At 36.4% G+C, this 22,780-nt stretch overlaps 1 protein-coding gene across 2 annotated transcripts in view; it reads right to left on the reverse strand.

Moving 5' to 3' along the window:
- The window catches only part of ERLIN1 (ER lipid raft associated 1), a 37,054-nt gene that overhangs the window by 14,074 nt on the left and 200 nt on the right, over positions 1–22,780 (reverse strand). The window contains exons 2-8 of one of the 2 annotated variants that reach the window (XM_038578515.1): positions 22,427–22,550; positions 20,456–20,537; positions 16,531–16,577; positions 14,333–14,394; positions 10,436–10,561; positions 7,926–7,999; positions 1,124–1,182 (exon numbers count right to left, since the gene is read on the reverse strand). In XM_038578515.1, coding sequence (XP_038434443.1) covers positions 1,124–1,182; positions 7,926–7,999; positions 10,436–10,561; positions 14,333–14,394; positions 16,531–16,577; positions 20,456–20,537; positions 22,427–22,539 — 563 coding nt within the window. In that variant the 5' untranslated portion in view covers positions 22,540–22,550. Of the gene's footprint in view, positions 1–1,123; positions 1,183–7,925; positions 8,000–10,435; positions 10,562–14,332; positions 14,395–16,530; positions 16,578–20,455; positions 20,538–22,426; positions 22,551–22,780 lie in introns of those variants that run through there. The other variant, XM_038578516.1, reaches the window with a different exon arrangement.

Here is a 22,780-nt window from a genome sequence, read left to right on the forward strand (position 1 = left end):
ATCCAGATTTATCCAAAAAATAACTCCCAACAGTTCCCCCAAAATAGTTCCCCCAAAAGATCTTTCCTTTCCTCTCAAAACTGATAAAGACATAAAATGGCATTCTGGATACTACGAGTTATTTGAGGGCAGAAAACATATAGTCTTCATGTCTCCATCACTAGAAGCTATCATATTGAAAGCCTAAGATATTCAGACTATGTTCTACCCAGCCTGGCACTCTATCCTTTATAATTTTAAAAGAGGAGTTCCAATTCTACAAATGAAAAGGATAAATAAAATTCTGCGTAACAGAAGATACAGACTTGGCAACAGTAAGGAGTCAGCAGTAGATTATCCCAAGTAGTAGTAGTAGTATTCCTTAGACCCCTAATACTTATACAATCTGTTGCATTCCTGACTTTTGCAAAGTTATTTTTCCAGCATTTCATATTTTTCCTCCTAAAATACTACCCAAGTTTCATAAAGACTTTTGTTTCTTCTTTTCAATACCTGTCAAACAAGAAGAATACAGCCATTTCAACTACAATAGGTATTCCCTTAACACGGATCTTCAGAACACTAAGAAATTAATTTCATGTCAAGCAAGTATCTTATTCCCAGTCAGCCCTGGACCCAAAGAGAAGACTACCAGGAGTCAATTCAGGCAAAGCTTCCCAAAAGCAAATTATAAAGATCTAGGTATAACTTTAGATAACACAATCACATACAATGGAAAACCAAACTTTATACCAATAACGTATCTATTCTTAGCATTGTAACACAGTACACAATATAGGCACTCTCTTCAACCTTAACCACTAGGACTCCCTCCTCCATTAGTATTTTAATTCAAGATATTCATGTCCAAATTATACCTTAGCCTTCCAACAATAGGTCTACAGCTAACTGCATCCTTAGCCACTAAAGCTGCTCCTGAAATGTTCATATATAAAGAAAAAACTAAGAAACGTCTATGAACTGAGACACAAGAATAGAGAATATAATAAAAATTAAAGCATGGAAGATAGATATACACCCCACCCCAGAGTGTAACATCTCACATATAAGTTTTTCTACTCTGGTATATTAATATGTAGACAGCCCTAAATAAAAATATTGGGATCCCAAGCATATTACTCACATTAACTCAAAATTTCTTCTTATGGCTTCTGGGATTTTGGGTTTTGTAACACGCACAGCCTAAAAAATAAAAGTAAAAAGCCAAAGTATATTTGAAAAATAAATCTTCAAACTAAATCTTCAATAGAAAAACTCCTCAAATGAAACGAATAAAACAACTATGACATAGCTGCCTACTAACGTGTGGAGATTCTGCCAGAAAATCTATTTTTCATGCCATCACTCCAAGAATCAAAGATACACTGCTTCTTGTTTCCTTAAAAAATGCTTGGCTATGGAGGGAAAAAAAATCACTCTATCCCTTTCCTTTAGGGAAAAGGTTCTCCCTTAAAAGACCTACAAAGCTCTTCAGTTGGATACTTTTGTCTCATTTTCAAGCCTGCAAATCAAAGAAACAGAAGGAAGGAAAAATTCCAAGATTTAGATTGTAAAGTAGGAAACAGTAAAAACAAAAATAAAAGCCAGCAAAGTCCAGGTCAGTATATGCAACTTAATATAGTGGTCAATAAATATATTTACCACTTCTTAACCTGCAATTACGCAGTAATGGCTACACATAAACAGCCCAAAGCTAAAGGAAAACAAATACCAGTTAACAGCTTACATTCTTTCTTCCTAGAATTTTACTTAGAACAAAGTTTACTTGTCTTTGTGGACACTGTTTACTAGACACTTTGTTTCCCTAACCACAGTGCACTTTGACATCAATTAAGATTATCTACTTGGGAAGTGAAGCCTTTTGAAGGCTGATTTTTCTACAATAGGCAACTGATCTCTCAAAAGCTTTTGACTTAACTAGTTAAACATCACTCATCCCCTACCTATACTGTAGACATACACAAAACACTAATCTGAAGAAATTTCCCTCCAAAAATTAGCTAAACTTTTTAAGTAACAAAAGTCTTTAAGCATATAACCTTTATTTAAAATTTAAATTCAATTAATTAACATACAATGTATTATTAGTTTCAGGTAGAATTAGTGATTCATCAGTCTTATATAACACCCAGTGCTAATTACATCATGTGCCCTCCTTAACGTCCACCACCCAGTTACCCTATCCCCTAAACCCTCCCCTCCAGTAACCCTCAGTTTCCTTCCTATGATTAGGAGTCTCTTATGGTTTGTCTCCCTCTCTGATTTCATCTTGCTTTATTTTTCCCTCCGAGCTCCTGCTCTTTTTCAAGCACGTTTTCAACCTTCTTTTAACGCTTTTGAAAGAAGACTTTTAAGGAACAATGACTCCCCTACATGAAAGAGGTCAAATCTGTAAAGAATTTGAGAACTATCTAACCAAATACAAGAAATAGTGAAATGGAGCAAGAAGTTGGGGACTATAATGAAAAAAACTCATTATATGCTGAAGGTGAGGCATGTGAGGACTTAAGGAACAACTCCAGGAGGTATCCAGATTACCAGAAATAAAGATAACTTCCAGTATGTTTTAATATGACCCAGAAGGAAGCACTGTCATTTTGCGTTTAATTAAGAGACTGGCCATGTATCTTTTTAGGCTTTTAAAAAGCGTAAAACTTGACTGCCTTTTGAAGACTTCTATCTTGCAGTATGAGACTGACAAACACACTACATGATTGCCAATCTTGGCAACCTCATAATTCTCAAATATGTGTAAAATAAGCACCTACTGTAACAGATAAGTTGCACCGTAACAGACTTAAAAAAAATAAAATGACAAAATACCCAAAAATAATGGCCAAAATAAACACACACAGTGAATGGAGAAAGCAGAAAAAAAAAAAAAAAAAAAAAAAAAGCTGATGAAATGAATGTACCTGAAACTGACCACCGGGTTATAGGCATATAGGCATATATTTTAAATGAAAAGCCAGGCTAAAATAGTCACTCTCTTTAACAACCTAGGCAAAAAATATCAAGGATGCCTATTTTCACTACTCCAATTTGCCACAGTTGTTCAAGAAGAAAAATGGAGTATAAACAGCGAGAAGAGAAAAATTACTGATTGTTACAGAGAATGTTTATTCAACAAATATTAATTGGTGTTTAGTTTGTGCCAAGTGCCGTTGGTTCTAGGCACTATGAATATAGCAATGAACAAGGCAAGGCTGTTTTCACGGAACTGAATATTTTAAAGGGAGAAACCACAATAGATATCAAAAAGCAAATAAATGAATAAGAAACGTTCAGATAGTTATGAATATTACATGAAGAATTAAAATAGACTGATGATTTGGAGACTGGAAAATACTAGGCTGTAGAGGGGAAAATCAAAGTTTTTATTTTCACATAATAATATAAATAAAAAAAACTAAGGAAATTCATAAAGTTTCAGTCAAGCAAAATAAATTAGCTCTGTTACATAACACAGTACCTACAGTCAACAATAATGTATTGTGTACTTAAAATTTTAAGAGGATAGAGTTCATGTTAAATGTTTATATCACATAAACAACAAAAAAATCCAAAGAAATTAACCCCAAAAATTTATTAGAAACAGTGATTTCAGCAAACTAGTAGCTGCACAATAAATTCCCCAAGAATCATTTGCATTCCTCAATGCTTATACAAAAAAAGATGACATATTTAATAGCATTAAAACTCAATAAATCCTTGAGTATTAATTTGAGGTATGAGTTTCTCATCTGGTCAGAAATTCTAAAAGAAACAAAAATGATATGATTAAATAAAGCCATAAACCATGTTTCCAATTTTAAAATTATATGCCAATGTAAGTACCTGGATATAGCTTAAAAATATCAATAATAAAAACTCATCTGGAGGAATAAGCTGGCAGAAATATCAAAGGCCACTATTTTTGGAAATATGTATCTTACGAGATTTTAAAAGTGAATAAAAAGTTGATTATCATAAACATATAATAATAATGTGTTAAGGAGAGAAGGTTGACAAATAGACCGGAAGTTCAAAAAATGCACTCCAGCTCTCATAAGAAACTTTTAAGGCAAGACTAAAGCAACCAAAACAATGGAGATCTTGATCTACCAGTTTAAAAACATATAATGAAGTGATATTTTTTCGTTCAGTAATTGTTTTTATAAAACAACAAATAAATAAAACTAAATTTAAAAGATCCTTCTCACTGCTATGCTGAAAATGCTGTGGATAAAGAGAAAAGTCAAAAGTGGGCAACATGATAGGAGACTACTGTTGGAAGTCCAGGCAAGATATGGTGGCTTGGCTTAGGGAGGTAGCAGTGAAGATGAAGTTTTACATGGATTTTGGTGATAAAATCAGCAGGATATGAGGTCTGATTATATGTTAAGGGTGAGAAGTTGTTATAGATGCCTCCACACATCTAGATTTGTCTGAAGGGAAGGAGGTGTAATTTACTAACAGAAAAAAATAAGACAGAAGTAGATCTGATGGGGAAAAAAACTAAGGGCTCAATAACTAATGAAGAAATAGAAAACAAAGATCAATGGACCCAAGTCCAAGAAACACCGTACTATATACTGGGATTTAGCATACAATACAAATGGCATTTCAAACAAGGGAGATAGGGGTATATATCATTCCTTAATTCTTGTTGCTCAAAATGGATTTCAGATGAATTATTCATTTAAATCTAAAACACAACTGTAAAGGGGTGCCTGGGTGACTTAGTCAGTTAAGCATCTGACTTTTGGTTTCAGCTCAGGTCATGAGATCAAGCCCAGGTTGGGCTCCACGCTCAGCACACACACTCTACTTAAGTTTCTCTCTCCCTTCCCCTCTGTCCCTCCCACCCCAGCCCATGTGGTCTTTCTTGCTCTCTAACATAAATATATAAATCTTACACAACACACACAAACATAAAAGCAGAGAAAAATGTTGTAATTTCCAATTTTACTTAAATTTCTGTATTTTAAAGGGGTGAAAGTAGCTTAAGGCATATCAATACTGCAAAACACCATAAAGATACTAAAATTACTACCTAAGTTTAAAACTTCAGAATTAAAAAAATAAAAAATAAGGAAAAAATAAAACTTCAGAATTGCAGAGGGAAAAAGACATTAAATGGTAAAGAAAAAAACTAGGAGAAAATGTTTCCCATGCATTTGAAAGCTGTAATAATTAACATATTAAAAACAGCTTATTTATTTTAAAAATAGCTTATTTAGATGAGAAAAAGAGAAATTAAAAATGAGCAAACACAACAATTCACAAATGAAATACAAACGGTCATTAAATATCCTAAGGCATTCAATCTCAATAATTAAAATATCAGATTAATTTCTCTAAAAAGATTAAGAAAGTCAGCATGCATCTGTTAATTATCTGGGTACAATCACACAATAAAATGTGTAAGAAACTATAGCTCACCAACAATGCTGATGAGAGAATGTAAGATGCTATAATTTTTCTGAAAGTCCATTTGGCAATATGTATTAAAAAAGGTTCCAAATGGGGCATACGCTTTGACTCATCAAAATTAAGAATTTTTTTTTAAAAAGATCTTATTTATTTATTCATGAGGGACACATAGAGAGAGAGAGGGAGAGACACAGGCAGAGGGAGAAGCAAGCTCCATGCAGGGAGCCCGATGCGGGACCTGATCCCAGGACTCCAGGATTACACCCTGGGCGGAAGGCAGGTGCTAAACTGCCGAGCCACCCAGGGATCCCCATATTTACGAACTTAAGGGAAGGATTTAAAAAGATGTATGTATAAGCTTGTCACTGCAGCATGTGTGTAACAGTGAAGACTGGAGGAAGCCATAGGTTAATAAGACCAATAAAAACGATGATGCAGTGAATCTCTATTTTTGACTTGAAAAGATGCTTATATATACTGTCGGTTAAAAAAAAAAAAAAAGCAGCCATGGTACAATTTCACTTTGGTTTAACATTATTTATACCCATGAATAAATATATGTTCCTCTAGATTAAGAAGAGTCTAGAAATATACAATAAACTCTTATCTCCACATGTAAAATTACTGGCGAATTTCATTTTGTTATTCATGTTTTGCCCAATACCTAATTTTTTTTACAACATATAGAACACATATGTGTATAAAAATATTCAGAATATACAAAATACTACTACAATCTGTAAGAAAAAGTAAAACAACACAAAAGTAAGCAAAGGATATAAATAGGCAGTTGACAAAAGTACAAAATGGCCAAAAAAAAAAAAAAATCAGATGATGTTCAACTTCATTAATAACTAAAGAAATGCAAATCAAAGAGAGATATAACATCATTCCATATAGCAAATATCAGCATGTCTGACTGCTTCAAATGCTGGTGAGGTTTATGGAGAAAGAAGTTTTCACATATACTGCTGACACAAATATAGATTTGTGCAGGTTTTTTCCAAGATTAACTTGTAATAAAAGATGTGCCAAGAATATTCACTAACCTATTGTTTATTAATAGCAAAAAACTGGAAACAGAAATGATTATGTAATAAAAGGCAAAGAATTCTAGGCAGCTGTTAACAATGAGCTACATCTCCCAAGTAACAACCTGAGCAGAATCTAAGAATCTGTGACATTCACATTTATTACCTTTACAATTGAAAAGCAACTCTAGCCACACTGTATAAACAACCAGAAGGATTACTATGAAGTTAGCTCTGGACTTTTCAAATGACCCTTTAACTTTGGTGACTCCCCGTCAGGCACCAGTCAGAGATAATGCCACGACATGAATGAGGACAGGGAAAACCCTCACCAACTTTCCAATCTTATTTATGAGATCACATGTGGTCCCTCATAGTGAATGAACACTCTCAACAGTCCAACACTTGAGACACATGACACCAAACCAAGTTTTCTCTTTAGCTGAGAAACATTTGTTATCTTAATTGATCTCCTAGAAACTCTAAGAAAGGACACTAGAGAAGCCATATTACCACTTCTCAGGTAATCCAGACCTACAGCCACAGCTTTTAAATGTTACTAACCATGACCACTCTAAGACATGCATTTTATAGTAATACCCAATATAAACATCTAAACCACACACAGAAAACAAAAGTTTCACAAAATGATACTTGAACTTAGTACATGCCACGTGCTCTAATTTTCTTTCTTACTCAATTTTATTTAAAATGCTGTCATGATCCACTTAAATTGATTTTAGAATCACTCATGGATTTCAACCCAATCTGAAAAAACACTGACCCCAAAAAAGCCAGCATACAACCTCTTACTATTCTATCTCCCAATGCTGCTTCTGCTGCTGCCACATCATCACCACTACCATCAAATCCGTCTGCTACCTTACTTTTATTCAGGCCATTCCACCCACTTGAAATATATTCCTTACTCCTTCCCCCATATAAATCCTGCTAATTCTTCCAGACCCACCTAAAATCCCAACTCAATTATAGTTTTCAGGCAGACTCTCTTGAAATGTTCTTGAACTCTAAAGTCTTACAGCAATAATCATCCAGTAAGTTCATCTGTCAATTAATAATACGTAACATCTATTTTGCTAGAATTATTGTTCCTGTTTATAATCCTGTTTATAATCTTATAAGACTAAGGCCTTACTCTTATGCTAATTTACAACCATTACTGTATCTTTATAATGCCTCACAATTAGCAGTGCGTGGATTTCATTTCCTTGTAAGAGCCTCAACTTATCAGCTTTATCAGAAAAAAATGCCACCCAGGGCAAGCTCCAAGAGTATTTTGTTTTGGCAGAGACCTAAAGTCAAACTGAGAAAGCCATTCTATAAAATCCCATAGCACTTCAATTAAATAATTGCTGAATAAACAATGTCCAATGAAAGAACAATTAAATTCAAAGTTCTCAAAATTCCTGGAGGATTTTTTTTTTTCCCCTAGAGAATTTCCCTAGGAAAAGGGCTTACCTGTATGGTGAGGCCTGGAGCCATGACGTTTAAATCTTTCTGGAGAGCTTGCTTCAGGTTTTCATCTATTTGATCTGTTTTTGAGGCCAAGAACAATAACTCTCATGATACTCAGAAAAATTTTTTTCCATTGTATTAATATTGAAAACCTCCAATCATTATTAGACCTAAAATTTCCATGTCAGTATTCTTTTATAGAGCTTAAACCACTTCACATTTTTATGAAAAAAAAAGAACCCTAATTATGTATTTCAAATATATAAATTATTACATATACACTTAAATACATATTTAGTTTTCCTTTTGTATGGGACAAAGTATGAAGAACTGTCAAACAAAGAAATTAAGGAAGAAAGACGACAAACAGGTGTTTATCCAATAAATGGAGATTAATAACTTAATTCAGTGTGGTTACTGAATATGTGTCCTGATTCTCATAAAAACCCAATTCCCATTTTGAGTTTTTTTTTAAGATTTATTTATTTGAGAAAGAGAGAGAGCGTGCACATGCATGCACACAAATGGGGGAAGAGAGAATCCTCAAGCAGACTCCCTACTGAGTATGGAATCCAATACAAGGCTTAATCCCAGGACCCTGAGATCATGACCTGAGCCGAGATCACGAGTTGGCCACTTAACCAACTGAGATACCCAGCTGCCCCTTCAGTCAGTCTTTAACCCAAATTTCCAAATGACTAAATTTCATTTCCATGGATCTCTGCCTAGTGTATTGAACTTAAAGGTGCGGGGGGCACCTCAGTGGCTCAGTTGGTTGAGTGACTGTTGATTTTAACTCAGGTCATGATCTCAGGGTTGAGATCGGCCCTATATCAGGCTCAGCCCTGAACATGGAGCCTGCTTGGGATTCATTCTCTCTCTCTCTCTCTCTCTACTCCCCCCCCCACCCACCCCTCTCTGCTCCTCCTACCTCTCACTCACACATATTCTCACTCTCTCTTAAAAAGAGGGGGGAGGGAAGAGGCTCACAGGAAGGTACACAAGAATGGAAAATGAAGCTGTCATTTCACTTGGCCTTTTAACTCATGAATTTTCTATCCACCTCAATAGTACTTTCACCCTTATTAAAATGACTGGTGATGTGACAAATAACAACAGTGTTTTCATACAACTAGTAGTTGTTAATCATCAATGAGTAATCAATTCGTAGATCTCTAAAATAATTCACCCTATGCCTACCTCTAAGCAATTCACTAAGAATTCCAGGAGGGAGAAGTGAGCAACCAACAGCAACAATCCAATCATGGGTCATAGCATTCACTATCACAAATGAAAAAGTAACTTATGCAGCGAAGAGTTAACACAGCAGGCCTGAAGCTGTAATCCTTAGAAGGGCCTGTTAGCAAATTGGCCTTTGGCTGTCACCTGGACACGGATTTGGAAAGGATTCCCACCATTCCCAGAACTGGTAAGAATGACTCACTCTGCCTACACTGTTTATACAAACAACGTGGTTTATGCTGAATATGTGCCTTCCTTCTGAGTGTGGAATTTTGGTATGTGCTATAGGCTGAGGATGCCTTCAATAAAAGTTCTGGGCAGTGGGGTATCTGGGTGGTTCAGGTGGTTAAGTGTCCAGCTCTTTATTTTGGCTCAGGTCATGATCTCAGGGCTGTAAGATCAAGTTCTGTGTCAGGCTCTGTGCTGGGCATGGAGCCTGCTAGAGATTCTCTATTGCTCTACTTCTCCCCTGGCCCCTAAAAAAAAAAAATTTGGGCAGTAAGTCTAATGACCATCCCTAGCAGATCACATTTCACATGTACTGTCACACTTTATACAAAAGGAAGTATATCCTGTATGACTCCACTGGGAGAAAACTCTTGGAAACTTGTGCCTGGATTCCTCCAGATTTTACTTTGTATCCTTTTGTACCTTAGCTGTGAGTAGAACATACACTGAGCCCTGTCAGTGTTCCTAGCAAATCATCAAATATGGGAGTGTGAAACTCTAAGACTTCTAAATTTCCCCAAATTATCTATGAGAATAGCAACAAAGTTAATTTTCACTAAGTTATCAGAGCAAAAACAGAATATAGCCTGTAAATAATCTTTTCCAATCTCTATTAAGTAACACATAACAGATTTCAGAAAATTATCATTCTTAGAATATCTTTTGAGTATTTGTTTAATCATAAAAAATTTAAACTTATGAATATTTTAAAGACAAATGCTCTACTATAAATTCAGAAGAAATGCTCAAACAGCATAATGTTTAATAATATTGTAGCATCTATAGAGTTGACTAAGATTTCTAATTGATTATTCACATATTTAAAACGAGTAAGATGGGCATCCCTGGTGGCTCAGAGGTTTAGCGCCACATTCAGCCCAGGGTGTGATCCTGGAGACCCAGGATCGAGTCCCACACTGGATTCCCTGCGTGGAGCCTGCTTCTCCCTCTGCCTGTGTCTCTGCCTCTCTCCCCATCTCTCTCTGTCATGAATAAATAAATAAATAATCTTAAAAAAAAAAAAAAAAGAGTAAGGCACTCACCAAATAATTCAATGTAAACTTCTTGAAGTGTGTGGGCACTACAAAACTGGTTTAGCTCATGGTGGATTTTATTGAAGATTAAGGTCTTGTCATAATCTGCAGTGTAGTTCCTCACGATATCAAACACTGAAGAAGAAGTAAAAATACATTTTTTTTTGTAAAATGTACATATGGTAAAAGTTATGAATGAGGAAAAGTGACAACAAAGTAGTGGAAAAGTGAAACACAGTTCACAAACCTTGATGTGTTCCTTGTGCTCAATTTTCCAAATATTACTGCATTTGCAATTCTAGCGGGCAAATTTCGAATTCCACACTAAAGAGAGTATATACTATCTTGGAGATAAAAAGGATGTCAAAATGTTCAAATAAGGGCATGATACAATTGCATTTGTACTGTGGCAGCAGTGTTAAGATGAATTGTGAGGCAGGGAAAGTGTAAGGCAATCACTGCAAAGCAAAAGTTTAGCAAGGAGGTAAAGAGAGCCTGAATTAATTGAAGAATACTGGAAATAAAAGAAGGAAGTAGCTGCCAAAGACCATTTTCAAATAAGTAGTTTTTAAAGGCTGTAAAATAGACATCAAGCTAGAAGGAAAAGAAATGAACATTTACTAAGACAGGCTTTATATCAGGCAATTTACATATATTACCACTTAATTTTCACAAAAAAAATTCCTAATTATGCATAAGAGGAAAGAGAAACAGAGCATTTCAGAAATGTTCCTAAGGCCACAACAGAGTCTGTGCTCTACCTATTAAAACATGTTTCTTTCCTCCTTCAGACTCAAGTACTTGTTCTACTGGCTTTCCCATGGAGGATTTCCTATGTAACTGGATTTCAGATCACAAATAATAGGCCATCAATAAATACTTGCTAACTCACTTGGTCATTTCCAAATAAATTGGTGATCCAACAGTTTTGAACCAGTAATATCTGCCCTTTGTCTATTTTTCTAATCATAATCCACTCCACTGTGTAAGCAGGGAAAGTAGATGAGAAAAGGACAAAATAATAATGGAAAAATATAATCCAAATCGACTTGAGAGTAATACAGCCTGCTCTCTATTTTGAAATCCTTTTGCATTTTGAGCCTGTACCAGTGCCATGACATTAAGTATGAACCTATATTCCATTACAAATATTTTTTTTTAAGGTTGGTATCACATCCTCTGAAGCAAAATAAAAAACTCCCAAGGGAAGTTTTTAACTGCCTTTTTAAATTGTTTCTGCCAAACACAGTATCTTATACATATTAAACATTCCAATTTTAATAAGCAGGATAAAATGGCAGCTCTTTCAAATGAATGAAGGGTCTTAAACAGACTCACCTACATCTGTGTTAATAGCATTATTCATAATAGCTAAAATGTGGAAGCAATCCAAGTTTCCACCAATGAATAAATGGCCAAACAAAATGTGGTGTGTGTGTGTGTGTGTGTGTGTGTGTACACACACACACAATGGAGTATTACTCAGCCTTAGAAAAAAGGAAATTCTGACACATGCTACAACATGGATGAACCTTGAGGACATTATGCTAAGTGAAATAAGCCAATCACAAAAAGACAAATATTACGATTCCACTTACATAAAGTACATAAGAGTAGACAAAATCACAGACAGAAAATGGAATGGTAGCTGCTATGGGCTGGGGAGAGAGGGAAGTGGGGAATTAATATTTAATGGGTATAGTTTCACTTTTGCAGGATAAAAAAAGTTATGGAGATGGATGGTGGTAATGGTTACAAAACAATGTGATATTTTTTTTAAGATTTTAAGTAATTTCTACCCCTAATATGGGGCTCGAATTTACAACCTCTGGATCAAGAGTCACATGTTCTACCAACTGAGCCAGCTAGGCACCTCTGTGAATTTAATTAGTACCACTGAAACTTACACTTACAAATACTTAAAGGTAGTAAATTTTAAGTTATGTGTATTTTACCACAATAAAAAAAAAAGTTGGGACAAAAACAAAAATGGGCAAATATTTCTTTAGAACTTCTAATTTTTTTTTTATTTGAACCACTCCATCTCTGTGGGTTTTCATCTTTTACCAAAGAAATGTTTTCCCCACACTGAGAATTTTCAGATCACTTTGCAAGTTATAGCAAATCTCAACTAGAAAAAAAGTTTTCTACAGTCATCAATCAATGTGGCCCAGGAATTAATCAGTTAGATTTTTTAGCATGCAAGGAAATTCTCTCTCATCCTGACTGGATAAAACACTACTTTCTACAAACTCTAGAATTAATCAATGATTGTCGTGCTTTTAGAAAAACTCTATTGTTTAAGTAAAAAAGACAAGAAAAACTATTGGTAGGAGAAGAATAATATATACAGTTGCAGAAAGTCAACTCTGTTCAGGACTTGTGATCTATTCCTGCCACCATTCCCCAGAAATGTAAAAGATTTCAGTTATCATTTTTTCATATATATCAGAAATAAGTAAGGTCATAAAACTTTAAAAGTACCTTTTAATTCCTTAAGGAATTTCTTCAGTTATATTCTAATTGTAATTATAAAAACAACAGAATAGGGGCTCCTGGATGGCTCAGTCACAGTTAAGCGTCCAACTCTTTTTTTTTTTTTTTAATTTAAATTTTAGTCCATGAACGTACAATGCAATATTGGTTTCTGGAGTAGAATTCAGTGATTCATCACTTACATATAATATCCAGTGTTCATCACAAGTGTCTTCCCTAATACCCATCACCCATCTAGCCCATTCCCCACCCTCCTCCCTCCATCAACCCTCTCAGTTTGTTCTCGATTATTTAGAGTCTCTTATGACTTGTTTCCTCTCCTTTTATTCTTTTCCCCCTTCCCCTATGTTCATCTCTTTTGTCTTAAATTCCACATCTCAGTGAGATTATACAGTATTTGTCTTTCTCTGACTGACTTATCTCATCTAGCATAAGACACTCTAGAGCTCTATCCACATTGTTGCAAACAGCAAGATTTCATCTTTTTGGATGGCTGAGTGATATTCTATTGTATATATATATATACCATCTCTTCTTTATTCACCAGTCAATGGACATTTGGGCTCTCTCCATAGTTTGGCTGTTGTTAATACGCTATCAACATTGGGGTGCATGTACCCCTTTGAATCTCTATTTTGTATCCTTTGAGTAAATACCTAGTAGTGCAATTGCTGGGTCACAAGGTGGCTCTATTTTTAATTTTTTGAAGAACCTCCAAACTGTTCTTCAGAGTGACCCCAACAGTTCACATGCCCACCAACGTGGCTCCAACAGTTCACTCCCTGCCAACACCTGTTGTTTCTTGTGTTGTTAATTTTAGCCATTCTGACATGTGTAAGGTGAGGTGTTACCTCATCTTGGTTTTGATTTGTATTTTCCTGGTGATGAAGGACATTGAGTATCTTTTCATCTATCTGTTAGCCATCTGGATGACTTCTTTGGAAAAGTTATCTATTCATATCTCCTGCCCATTTCTTAAATGGATTATTTGTTTTTTGGGTGTTGGGTTTGGTAAGTTCCTTATAGATTTTGGATAATAACCCTTTATATCAGATATGCCATTTGCAAATATCTTCTCCCATTCTCTAGGCTGCCTTTTAGTTTTTTTTTTTTTTTTTTTGCCTTTTAGTTCTTTTGATTTGTTTCTTTTGCTGTCCAGAATCTTTTTATCTTGATGAAGTCCCACTAGTTCCTCTTTGCTTTTGTTTCTCTAAATATTCTAATTATAACTATAAAAACAACAGAATAGTTATTCTGGCTTAATTGGTTAAGCATCTGACTCTTGATCTCAGCTCAGGCCTTGATCTCAGGGTCATGAGTTCAAGCTCCGTATTGGGCTCCACTCTGGGCGTAGAGCCTACTTAAAAAACAAAAAAACAAAACCAAAACAGAAATATACGGGTACCATACCTGCACAAGGGGCCAACATATTAACCACTTCTATTCGGTCAATATAGATCATGACCCCACCACTAAAAACAAAGAAATGGAAAAAGTGTGAGCCAAGTAAAGTTACAATCCCAGATTTCCACATCGTCAAACATATCCCACATGTTAGAAATTTGGGAGGAAAATCTAAAGACACACAACTACTTGTTGATTAAAATGACTACTAACCACCACTCAATCATCACTCAAATGTCCCCTCCACACACTTAATTTGGCTCTTCTCCCAACTAAGGCTCACCTCTGCAATTGCCATAATCAAACTGCTCACGTGAAGACTAAACCTGTAACCTAAGGCTACTTAGCACTTTGCCCTTATGAACTGAAGCCAACAGCTAAAGCAGTGCACTTCTCAAACTTTTCCATCAAAGAACCAAGTAAAACAGTTTCCCAAGAGGTATGAAGGTCATCCATGGGCTGACATTTTTTTGGTTTTCTGCCTTACTTTATAATCATAAAGAGTTACAATCTACTTTTTAATCTGTATTTATTCTAATATGAAAAAAAGAATTTTCCTCCAAATTCTTAAGTAAAATTGACACTTCAGAAAGATACGTCTTGTTAATTAATGGCTTCCTAACTTCTTGGCCTATCAGAACAGACCCTAATGCACACATGAGCCTCATGAAGTTAGAGATTTTGAAACCAAACAACTAAGTCTTCCTAACAACTTAGGACATTTTTTTCCTGATTAAAAAAAGGGTAACACCTGTTCAAAGAAAAAAAATCTGAGAGTATATGGGAAGTGTGAAAATAAAATTTACCCCAAATTTCAGGAGTTGCCAATTTTGAGTACTCTCTAAAGGGAATCCACAAGAGTGTTACAGAAAGACCTACGAAGAACTTAGTATCAAATACGTAAACTTAAAAAAGAGGGAAATTCTCCCTTTTTACAAGCATTTCTGTCCTTCCATAGCTGTTCATGTCTCTTTTACAGGTTTGTAATACTGATAAGTTAGTCATTCAAAAAATAGAACATTAAAAAAAAAAAAACCTTGATTATTACATTCTTGTTTTGATACAATTCAATATACTGATTATACTCTAGAAATAATTTGGGTTTTGCCTGCTATTCTCCCCCTAAAACTCTTTAGGGCAGAGACTTTCAAAGTAAGGTCCACATACCCGCAGCAGGAGCATCACCTAGAATCTTCTCCTAGAAATGCAAATTATTGAACCTAATTCCAGACCTAATGAACCAGAACTTCTAATTAGATGGCATTTAGGGGGCGCCTGGGAGGCTTAGTAGGTTAAACATCTGACTCTTGGTTTCAGCTCAGGTCATGAGATTGTGACCTGTGTCAGGCTCTGCACTCAACGTGGAGTCTGTCTGAGATTCTCTCTCCCTCTGCTCTTCCCCTGACTCGCTTGCTAAGTAAATAAATAAAATCTTTTAAAAAAAAAATCTTTGTTAGATGGCATTTAGTAGTACAGATGACAAGGTGAGATTTCATTCAAACTATTTGTTACTGAGTTCCTACTCTGAGTTAAGTGTTGAGTTAGGCACTTTACATACACTAATCCTAATCCTCACAATAACTCTGCAAGATAAGGATACCTGGGTGGCTCAATGGTTAGTGTCTGCCTTTGGTTCAGGGTATGATACCAGGGTCCTGGGATCGAGTCCTGCATTGGGCTCCCCACAGGGAATCTGCTTCTCCCTCTGCCTATGTCTCTGCCTCTCTCTGTGTGTCTCTCATGAATAAATAAATAAAATCTTAAAAAAAAAAAAAAAAACAACTCTGCAAGATAGGTCTTATTATCTGATTTTTACAAACAAGGAAACTAAGCTTAACAAAGTCAATACAGGCATGTATGAGGACAAGGATTATATGGGAACTCTCTGTCCTTTTCTTTTCTTTTTTTTTTTTCCTCTGTCCTTTTCTTAGCTATGAACCTGTAAGTGCCCTAAAATATAAAGTCTATCCCCCCCCCCCCCAAAAAAAAGTCAATAAAGCAGATGTGGCAGTACTGATAACATGAAGCTAAGGTCTGCCAAGCTCCAAAACTACTTTTTTCCAATACACAGTCTTCTAAGATGGAAAACTCAGGAGACATGGATTACTATCATGTCTATCTGAAAGACGTTTAAATAACCAGAGTTTATGAACAAAAATTCCATCTAAACTAAAGGCAGGTTGATAAGCGAGGGGAAAGCTTACCTTGTTCCACAAGGCACGTTTTTAACTTCATCGGTTTGTAGTGTTGTCTGGGGGGAAAAATATTTCGTGAATACTCAGGACACACATAGTCAAAGAACTTTGGTCCCAGAGGAAAACCTCCAGAGAACTGCTAAGAGATAAGTTACAGAAGAGCTCCATTACAATTTTAGTCCCCAAAGATTAGCTATCAGAGTAATTTCTTTTCATATTCTAGTAGACGTGAAAAAACAAGACAAAATATTTTATAACTAATGTCCCAATCAAGATGCATTGGGAAAAGAAAAGAAAAAAGAAAAGAAAGGAAAGAAATTCAGAAAGGGAAAGAAGTATATAGGCATGCACTTGGAAAGTTTCAATGTTCAATCTGAAAGTTTCAATGTTCATTCTCTAAGTCTCTTATTTGCCTAGAGCTGGCCTGGGATTGGAAATTGCATGGCTTACACAAAGATACTATCATTAGGACTAGTGCTCTAAACTTTAATTCCACTGCATATTCTGGACACACCAAACCTTATTTAAGGAGACAGCAAAATATTACTTTATGGAATATAAACAAAAAGGAAACACGGTCCTTGTTTCTAAAAAGCTCACAATCCAACACAGGAGATACAATTCTCATAAAGCAATCTATAACAAGTATAAAATTAACAGAGCATAAACTGAATTGTTTAAGTTAAATGATAAAGAGTGAAATAATAGTTTGGAAAGCTCTCTCTGGTAAAGTATTTATAAGCCAAGTCTAGAGGAGAAAAAATGAGAAAGATGAAGCAGAGACCACATCTTAGATTTAATAGCTTCTCATGCCAGGTGTTCCTTCAGTCTCATGAATATAGACTATATGTTATGAAGAATATATAGGAAGACTTTGTGACTGTCACTTGCTTTTTGCTTTTTCTGTGCTTTGGTTAACAAGTGCTGGCAAATGAGACTTTCTCCTGGCCCCTACCTACTGGGGACCAACATGGCTGTCCTTTCAGTCTAAATCATCCATCTTTCTTTTGCCTGAGTGGGAAGGGAGGAAGTCCAGGCAAAGGACAGAACTGAAGACCGTCCATCTAGGAAATGAGCCCATGAGGCCACACTTGTAGAACATCTGGACTGCTATTCTAGAGCTTTTATTTCTGGTGTGTTTGTTACACAGCTGTTTGAAATGTTTACTAAAACTTTATAAACTTAAAAAAAAAAAAAAGGAGCTATCTTATCAAATATACAAAGTTGAAAACAAACTGCATGCATAGGAGATGATAGGAAGCAAGCTGGCTTGCCTGGAGCAAAAGAGGCAATATAGAGGAGTGCAAATTTTGATAAGAGAATGTGATATTAGACAGAGGGCTCTGAATGTCCACTGGGGGCTTATGCTCTCCATAGTCCATTTTACACATAGCCACAAAATGGACCTTTCAAAATTTTTTTTCCTTTAATTCCTGTGCTTATATGTGATGTACTTACATGTGATACTCATCCATCTTGTCTGGAGTCAAGAAAACCATCTAGGGAGCTAAAGTATTAATTAATTTAGTAAAGGCCACGGAAACTGAAAGCTGTCAATTCAGGAGACATAACAGGAAGGATGTAGTAAGCATCTGCACAGAACATTCCTAGAGGGAAAAGATTATAACTCTAGGATTGAGAGATTAGGGGAACAGTAAATACAAGCCACAGGTTCTGGGCAGAGTGAGGGAAGTTTATGAAGAGATGAGTTCAATTTATTTCCTTCCAAACATCAACCAAATTCAATTTCCATATCCCACATCAGCTTTTAATATACATCCCTATTTAACCTAGAGGATATCACCTAGCCAAGAACTAGGAAAGAGTTGAAATGCTAAATCCTCTACTTAATATCCTATATTCACATACTGAGTTCTTTTAGATCATCCCCAAAATTATCTTCCCAGGAGGAACATTTATTTTAAAAGTTAAGTCTTTGGTTATGTTATATATGCTATAAAGGGTGAAAGTTTTCATATTTCTCTAAGCACAGGTTTTTTTTATTTTTAGTATCATATGCAAGATCTCACATTTCTCAAGATGCTACTAATATATTCCTTTCAAATGCCAAGTTTGTTAAGCCATTTGTTTATATAGGCTGTCTTCTCATGTGTTCCAAAAATTCCTAAAAATAAATTTATGTCTCATTCTTACAAGAACAATTTCTTAAAAGAGTTTTATTAATGTATTTCTTTCCTAGAATGTTACTGCATCATTTATAAAGAACATTCCTATTCAGCCACACTGGCTTTGGCCTTTAATATTTTGTAGATGCAAAGTATATTAGTTTACACTAAAATCTTTTTACTATTTTTGTGTAATTATAACAACTTATTACTATTTATGTACATATACACCATAAAACTGTCATATGTAGTTAACCTCTAAATCTGTTTTAATGTTTATTGACTCTATCTCTTTGATATGTCTCTGCATCAGTAGGATTCAAAATAATAAGCTCCAAAAAGACAGAAACAGATTTGGCTGGCTTTGAACAAGATTTTAAAAAAGTCTGAGGATGCCACCGATAACATCATCACTGTTTGGGCTGTTGGTAAATTCATGTAACTAAAACCCTTTAAAGGAGGAGTAACTGAAGTCTTTAATGGTTAAATCATTTCTGCAAAGTCATATAACCAGTTAGTGACAGAGCCAAAACCTAAGTCTCCAGGTTCCTGGCCTCATGTTCACTATACCATATTGCTTCCTAAGAAGTTAGCTCAATTGAAAAACTTTCACCACAAGCAAGAAAGGTCAGAAATACAATTTTCTTACAACTCCTGCTTTGGGAAGTTTGGAGACTTTCTGGAAAGAAAACATACAAAGAAACTTGGAGAATACAAACAACATTATTAAAGGAAATGTGACCAAGAACCAAAATTTACTATACAGACTTTACGAGCTATAGATTAGAAGAAGACGGATTTGCAATGAAACCTCAAAAGGCTGGCAAGATTGAGATAGGAGAGCAGTAATGAAGGGAGAGATAGTGAGAAAAGAGGTGACAACATGAACCAAGGCAAGAATGAAAAAAATAAACATAGGAAAACAATATGGAAATCAGTCTGACTAGGGAAAGAACACTACATTTCACTTCAACAGACACAATTCTTACCCAAAGCCATCTAAAAGGGAACTGGAAGGAAATCTGGGGGATTTAAGTATTCATAATGAAACTCTCACTAGTAGGAAGCCTAGATTTAAATTATAAGATTAAATACACTGAATCTTCCTGAGTCCCGGAAAAATTAATAGCGGATAATACACAAACTTCGGAATCCAAAGATTTATGATCACACTGCACTTGTAAGAGTAGTCATGATCTAAACCTTTTTTGTCATCTTGTTGTATCAAAAGATATTTACTAAGTGTCTCCCATGGCAAGATACTGTTTTCAGTGAACAGATGCTTATTTCATATATTCTGGAATGCTGTCAAAATAGAACATTCACTAGGGTTCCACACAAAATTGTGTTTAATGTCCCAGGCAAAAATGTGCAGCAGAAAGGTTGTGCATAAAAAATTCACATCCTCCATGTTAACAGTAGTCCAGGAGCTGGCCTCTATGGAAACCAAACACCGTTCTAAATGAAGTAATCAATGGTTTGTATTTCTAGTCGTGTTTCAAAGTCCTGCTTTTATTTTGACAGCAGGAACAAAAAAACCCTGCTGCACAGCACTATATAGGTGTGGAATTTAGGAAGTCCTAAATCCTTCCAAGCTGCCTGGCTCATACTTCTAATATACTTCAAGAGAGTGAGGGGATTCAAAATTGTAACTTGTGCTATGACAACTGTACTCTGAACTTTGTAACTCCTGTGTTTAAGTATCACCATTTGCTTAAGCAATAAGGAAATCCATCTCCACCCACAAATGTAACTGTTCCTGTCACACCTGTCTATCCAGTGTGGGGGCTTCCCTAGGAATCACTCACCTGCACAGATCTGAAGGTAGTAATGAAAGGCAACATGATATGATAGCCTGGTCCACTGGGGCTATTTAGTAAAGCTCCTCCCCTGCGAAAAGATGTTTCAATTCAACAAGATTATAAAGAGAGAAATTCCCCTTCCAATTCTAAAATGGTGTGATAAATTCTTAGTCATGCTACTGACCTACTAAAGCCCCACTAATATGATTTACTCATGATGAACAACTACTGGCCCCTAAAATATCTGCCAAAGGTGGGAAAGATCAAATTAAACTGCCAATGTTACATCTTGTTTCATAAGCTCCAACAACGATACCTCTGGGTCTCTGGCACTGCTCTCAGGTACAAAGGATTCTCCTTGGTCTTTAAGGTTCTGAGAAATAATTGGGGAAAAAAACTCTAATGCCTCTAATTGCTGTAGTTTAACTGTACATAACGTGAGTCAGATCAAAACATAATATAGTCACCAGACTGAAAAAAGAAGATAACAAAAACTTTAAGAGAATAAGAAAATTTCTGAGGCTTAAGACTCTTTTACTCTACCTACCTATATTACATTACTGGAGGAATAAAGTCTTTATAAAAAATAACAAAAACCGGGACGCCTGGGTGGCTCAGTGGCTGAGCATCTGTCTTTGGCTCAGGGTGTGATTCTGGGGTCCTGCGATGAGTCCCACTTCAGGCCCCCTGCATGGAGCCTGCTTCTCCCTCTGCCTATGTCTCTGCCTATGTCTTTGCCTCTCTCGTGAATAAATAAAATCTTAAAACAAAAACAAAACTTAGCATGGGAAGATGAAGGATAAGGGTATAAGACTATAAATAAATGGTTCATAAGTGTGGACTTATTCAGCAAATTTTGCAATGTGAGTAATATGAACATACATCTTAGAAATTCTACAAAGGAGGCATTTTGGGGGGCAACTATAAAAAAGAAGTCCTATTTTACAGAGTGAATAGTAAATTCATAGAACTTAGTTTCTTATCTTGAAAACATAAATAGGTTTGCAAAGAATTCACAACACATAACTAAGAAAAGATGAGCTGAGGTCCATCCCTAATTGAGAGCCATATCCTGAAATGTTTTCTTTGGTTTAACTGTCAGAAAGACAAAGCCAAACTAGATAGGAATATGGACTACTCTGTCATTTGCTATGCTAGATCTCCACTGCTAAGACCTATCACTAAAACTGTATGTGAAACTAGCACTAGTTTCAAACAGGGAAGACCGTTTCTAAGATTCAGGATGTTAAAGTGGAAATACGAGCTTTGGGGGATAATGAAAACAAGCAGAAAGTTGAAGCTCTTTCAAATACATAATTCCAATTTCTCCAAAATGTACCCTGTCTACATCAAAAGGAACTGGTTGTAACTACGCTGAAGGAAAAGCTATACCGCCTCACCTAGAGAGCAACACATCCCACACTATTCCTTCCCTCAACGTGAAAAGAAAGGGTAAGGTGGGAGAAGGACAGCCCCTCAATCCCCTATTTACGGCTCTCCAGGTCCAGGGATAGAACAATTGTCAAGGTCATGGCCTCCTAAGCCAAAACCCTTAACTAGGGGCTATTAGAGGAAAAAAAATCTAAGAACAACCACAAACAGGACCAGAGTTTCTAAGTGACATCTCTACAAACTCAAAGCCTGTACAGCTGTATGGAATATAACGATGACTTATCCACCTCTTCAGTCACAGTGCGGTGACCACTGCCTTTCTTTCTTCTTCGTTTTCCCCCAACAGATAATTGAATTTGCCGTCTACCAGGAGTAATTGTGAGAAGTCCTAACGTCCGCACAAAATGCACAGAGCACCGGAACCGTCCAGTACCTAGAGGGTGTTCGGCCCCCATACTTCCACAGGGCTGGGGCGAAAATCGCTTCCTAAGCCTGGAGAGCTCCCCGATACCGCAAGAGGGTACGACTTCATAGACCCACTTTCCACCTACTTCAGAAGCCCAGAAGCCTGCACAAGCCGCTCACCTGTAGTACACGGCCAGGTGTCCTTCCTCGATCTTGTGGATGGAGGCGTAGAGAAGGACAACCACCAGACTCACCGCTGCGGCCACCAGAACACGGGCTTGGGTCATATTCATCCTTGTTCCTCCTACATGAGGCAGGAAAGGATCCCCAGCCCCGTGAGTGACAGGCCCACCCCCTCCAGTTTGCACCCTCCCTCCGGAGAGCTGGCGTCCTTCCGCAGGGCGAGCCGGGGAGTCCCGCGCCCCTTGTCCCGCATTCTTCTCTCCTCACCCAGCCTACTTCCCCCTGGCTAACCCCTCGGCCCGAAGCGGGCCGTGCGCCGCCCCTATTCGCTGAGCGTCCTGACACCCCCTC

The sequence above is a fragment of the Canis lupus genome, chromosome 28 (genome assembly GCF_011100685.1).
Source record: "Canis lupus familiaris isolate Mischka breed German Shepherd chromosome 28, alternate assembly UU_Cfam_GSD_1.0, whole genome shotgun sequence".
Taxonomy (NCBI): Eukaryota; Metazoa; Chordata; class Mammalia; order Carnivora; family Canidae; genus Canis; species Canis lupus.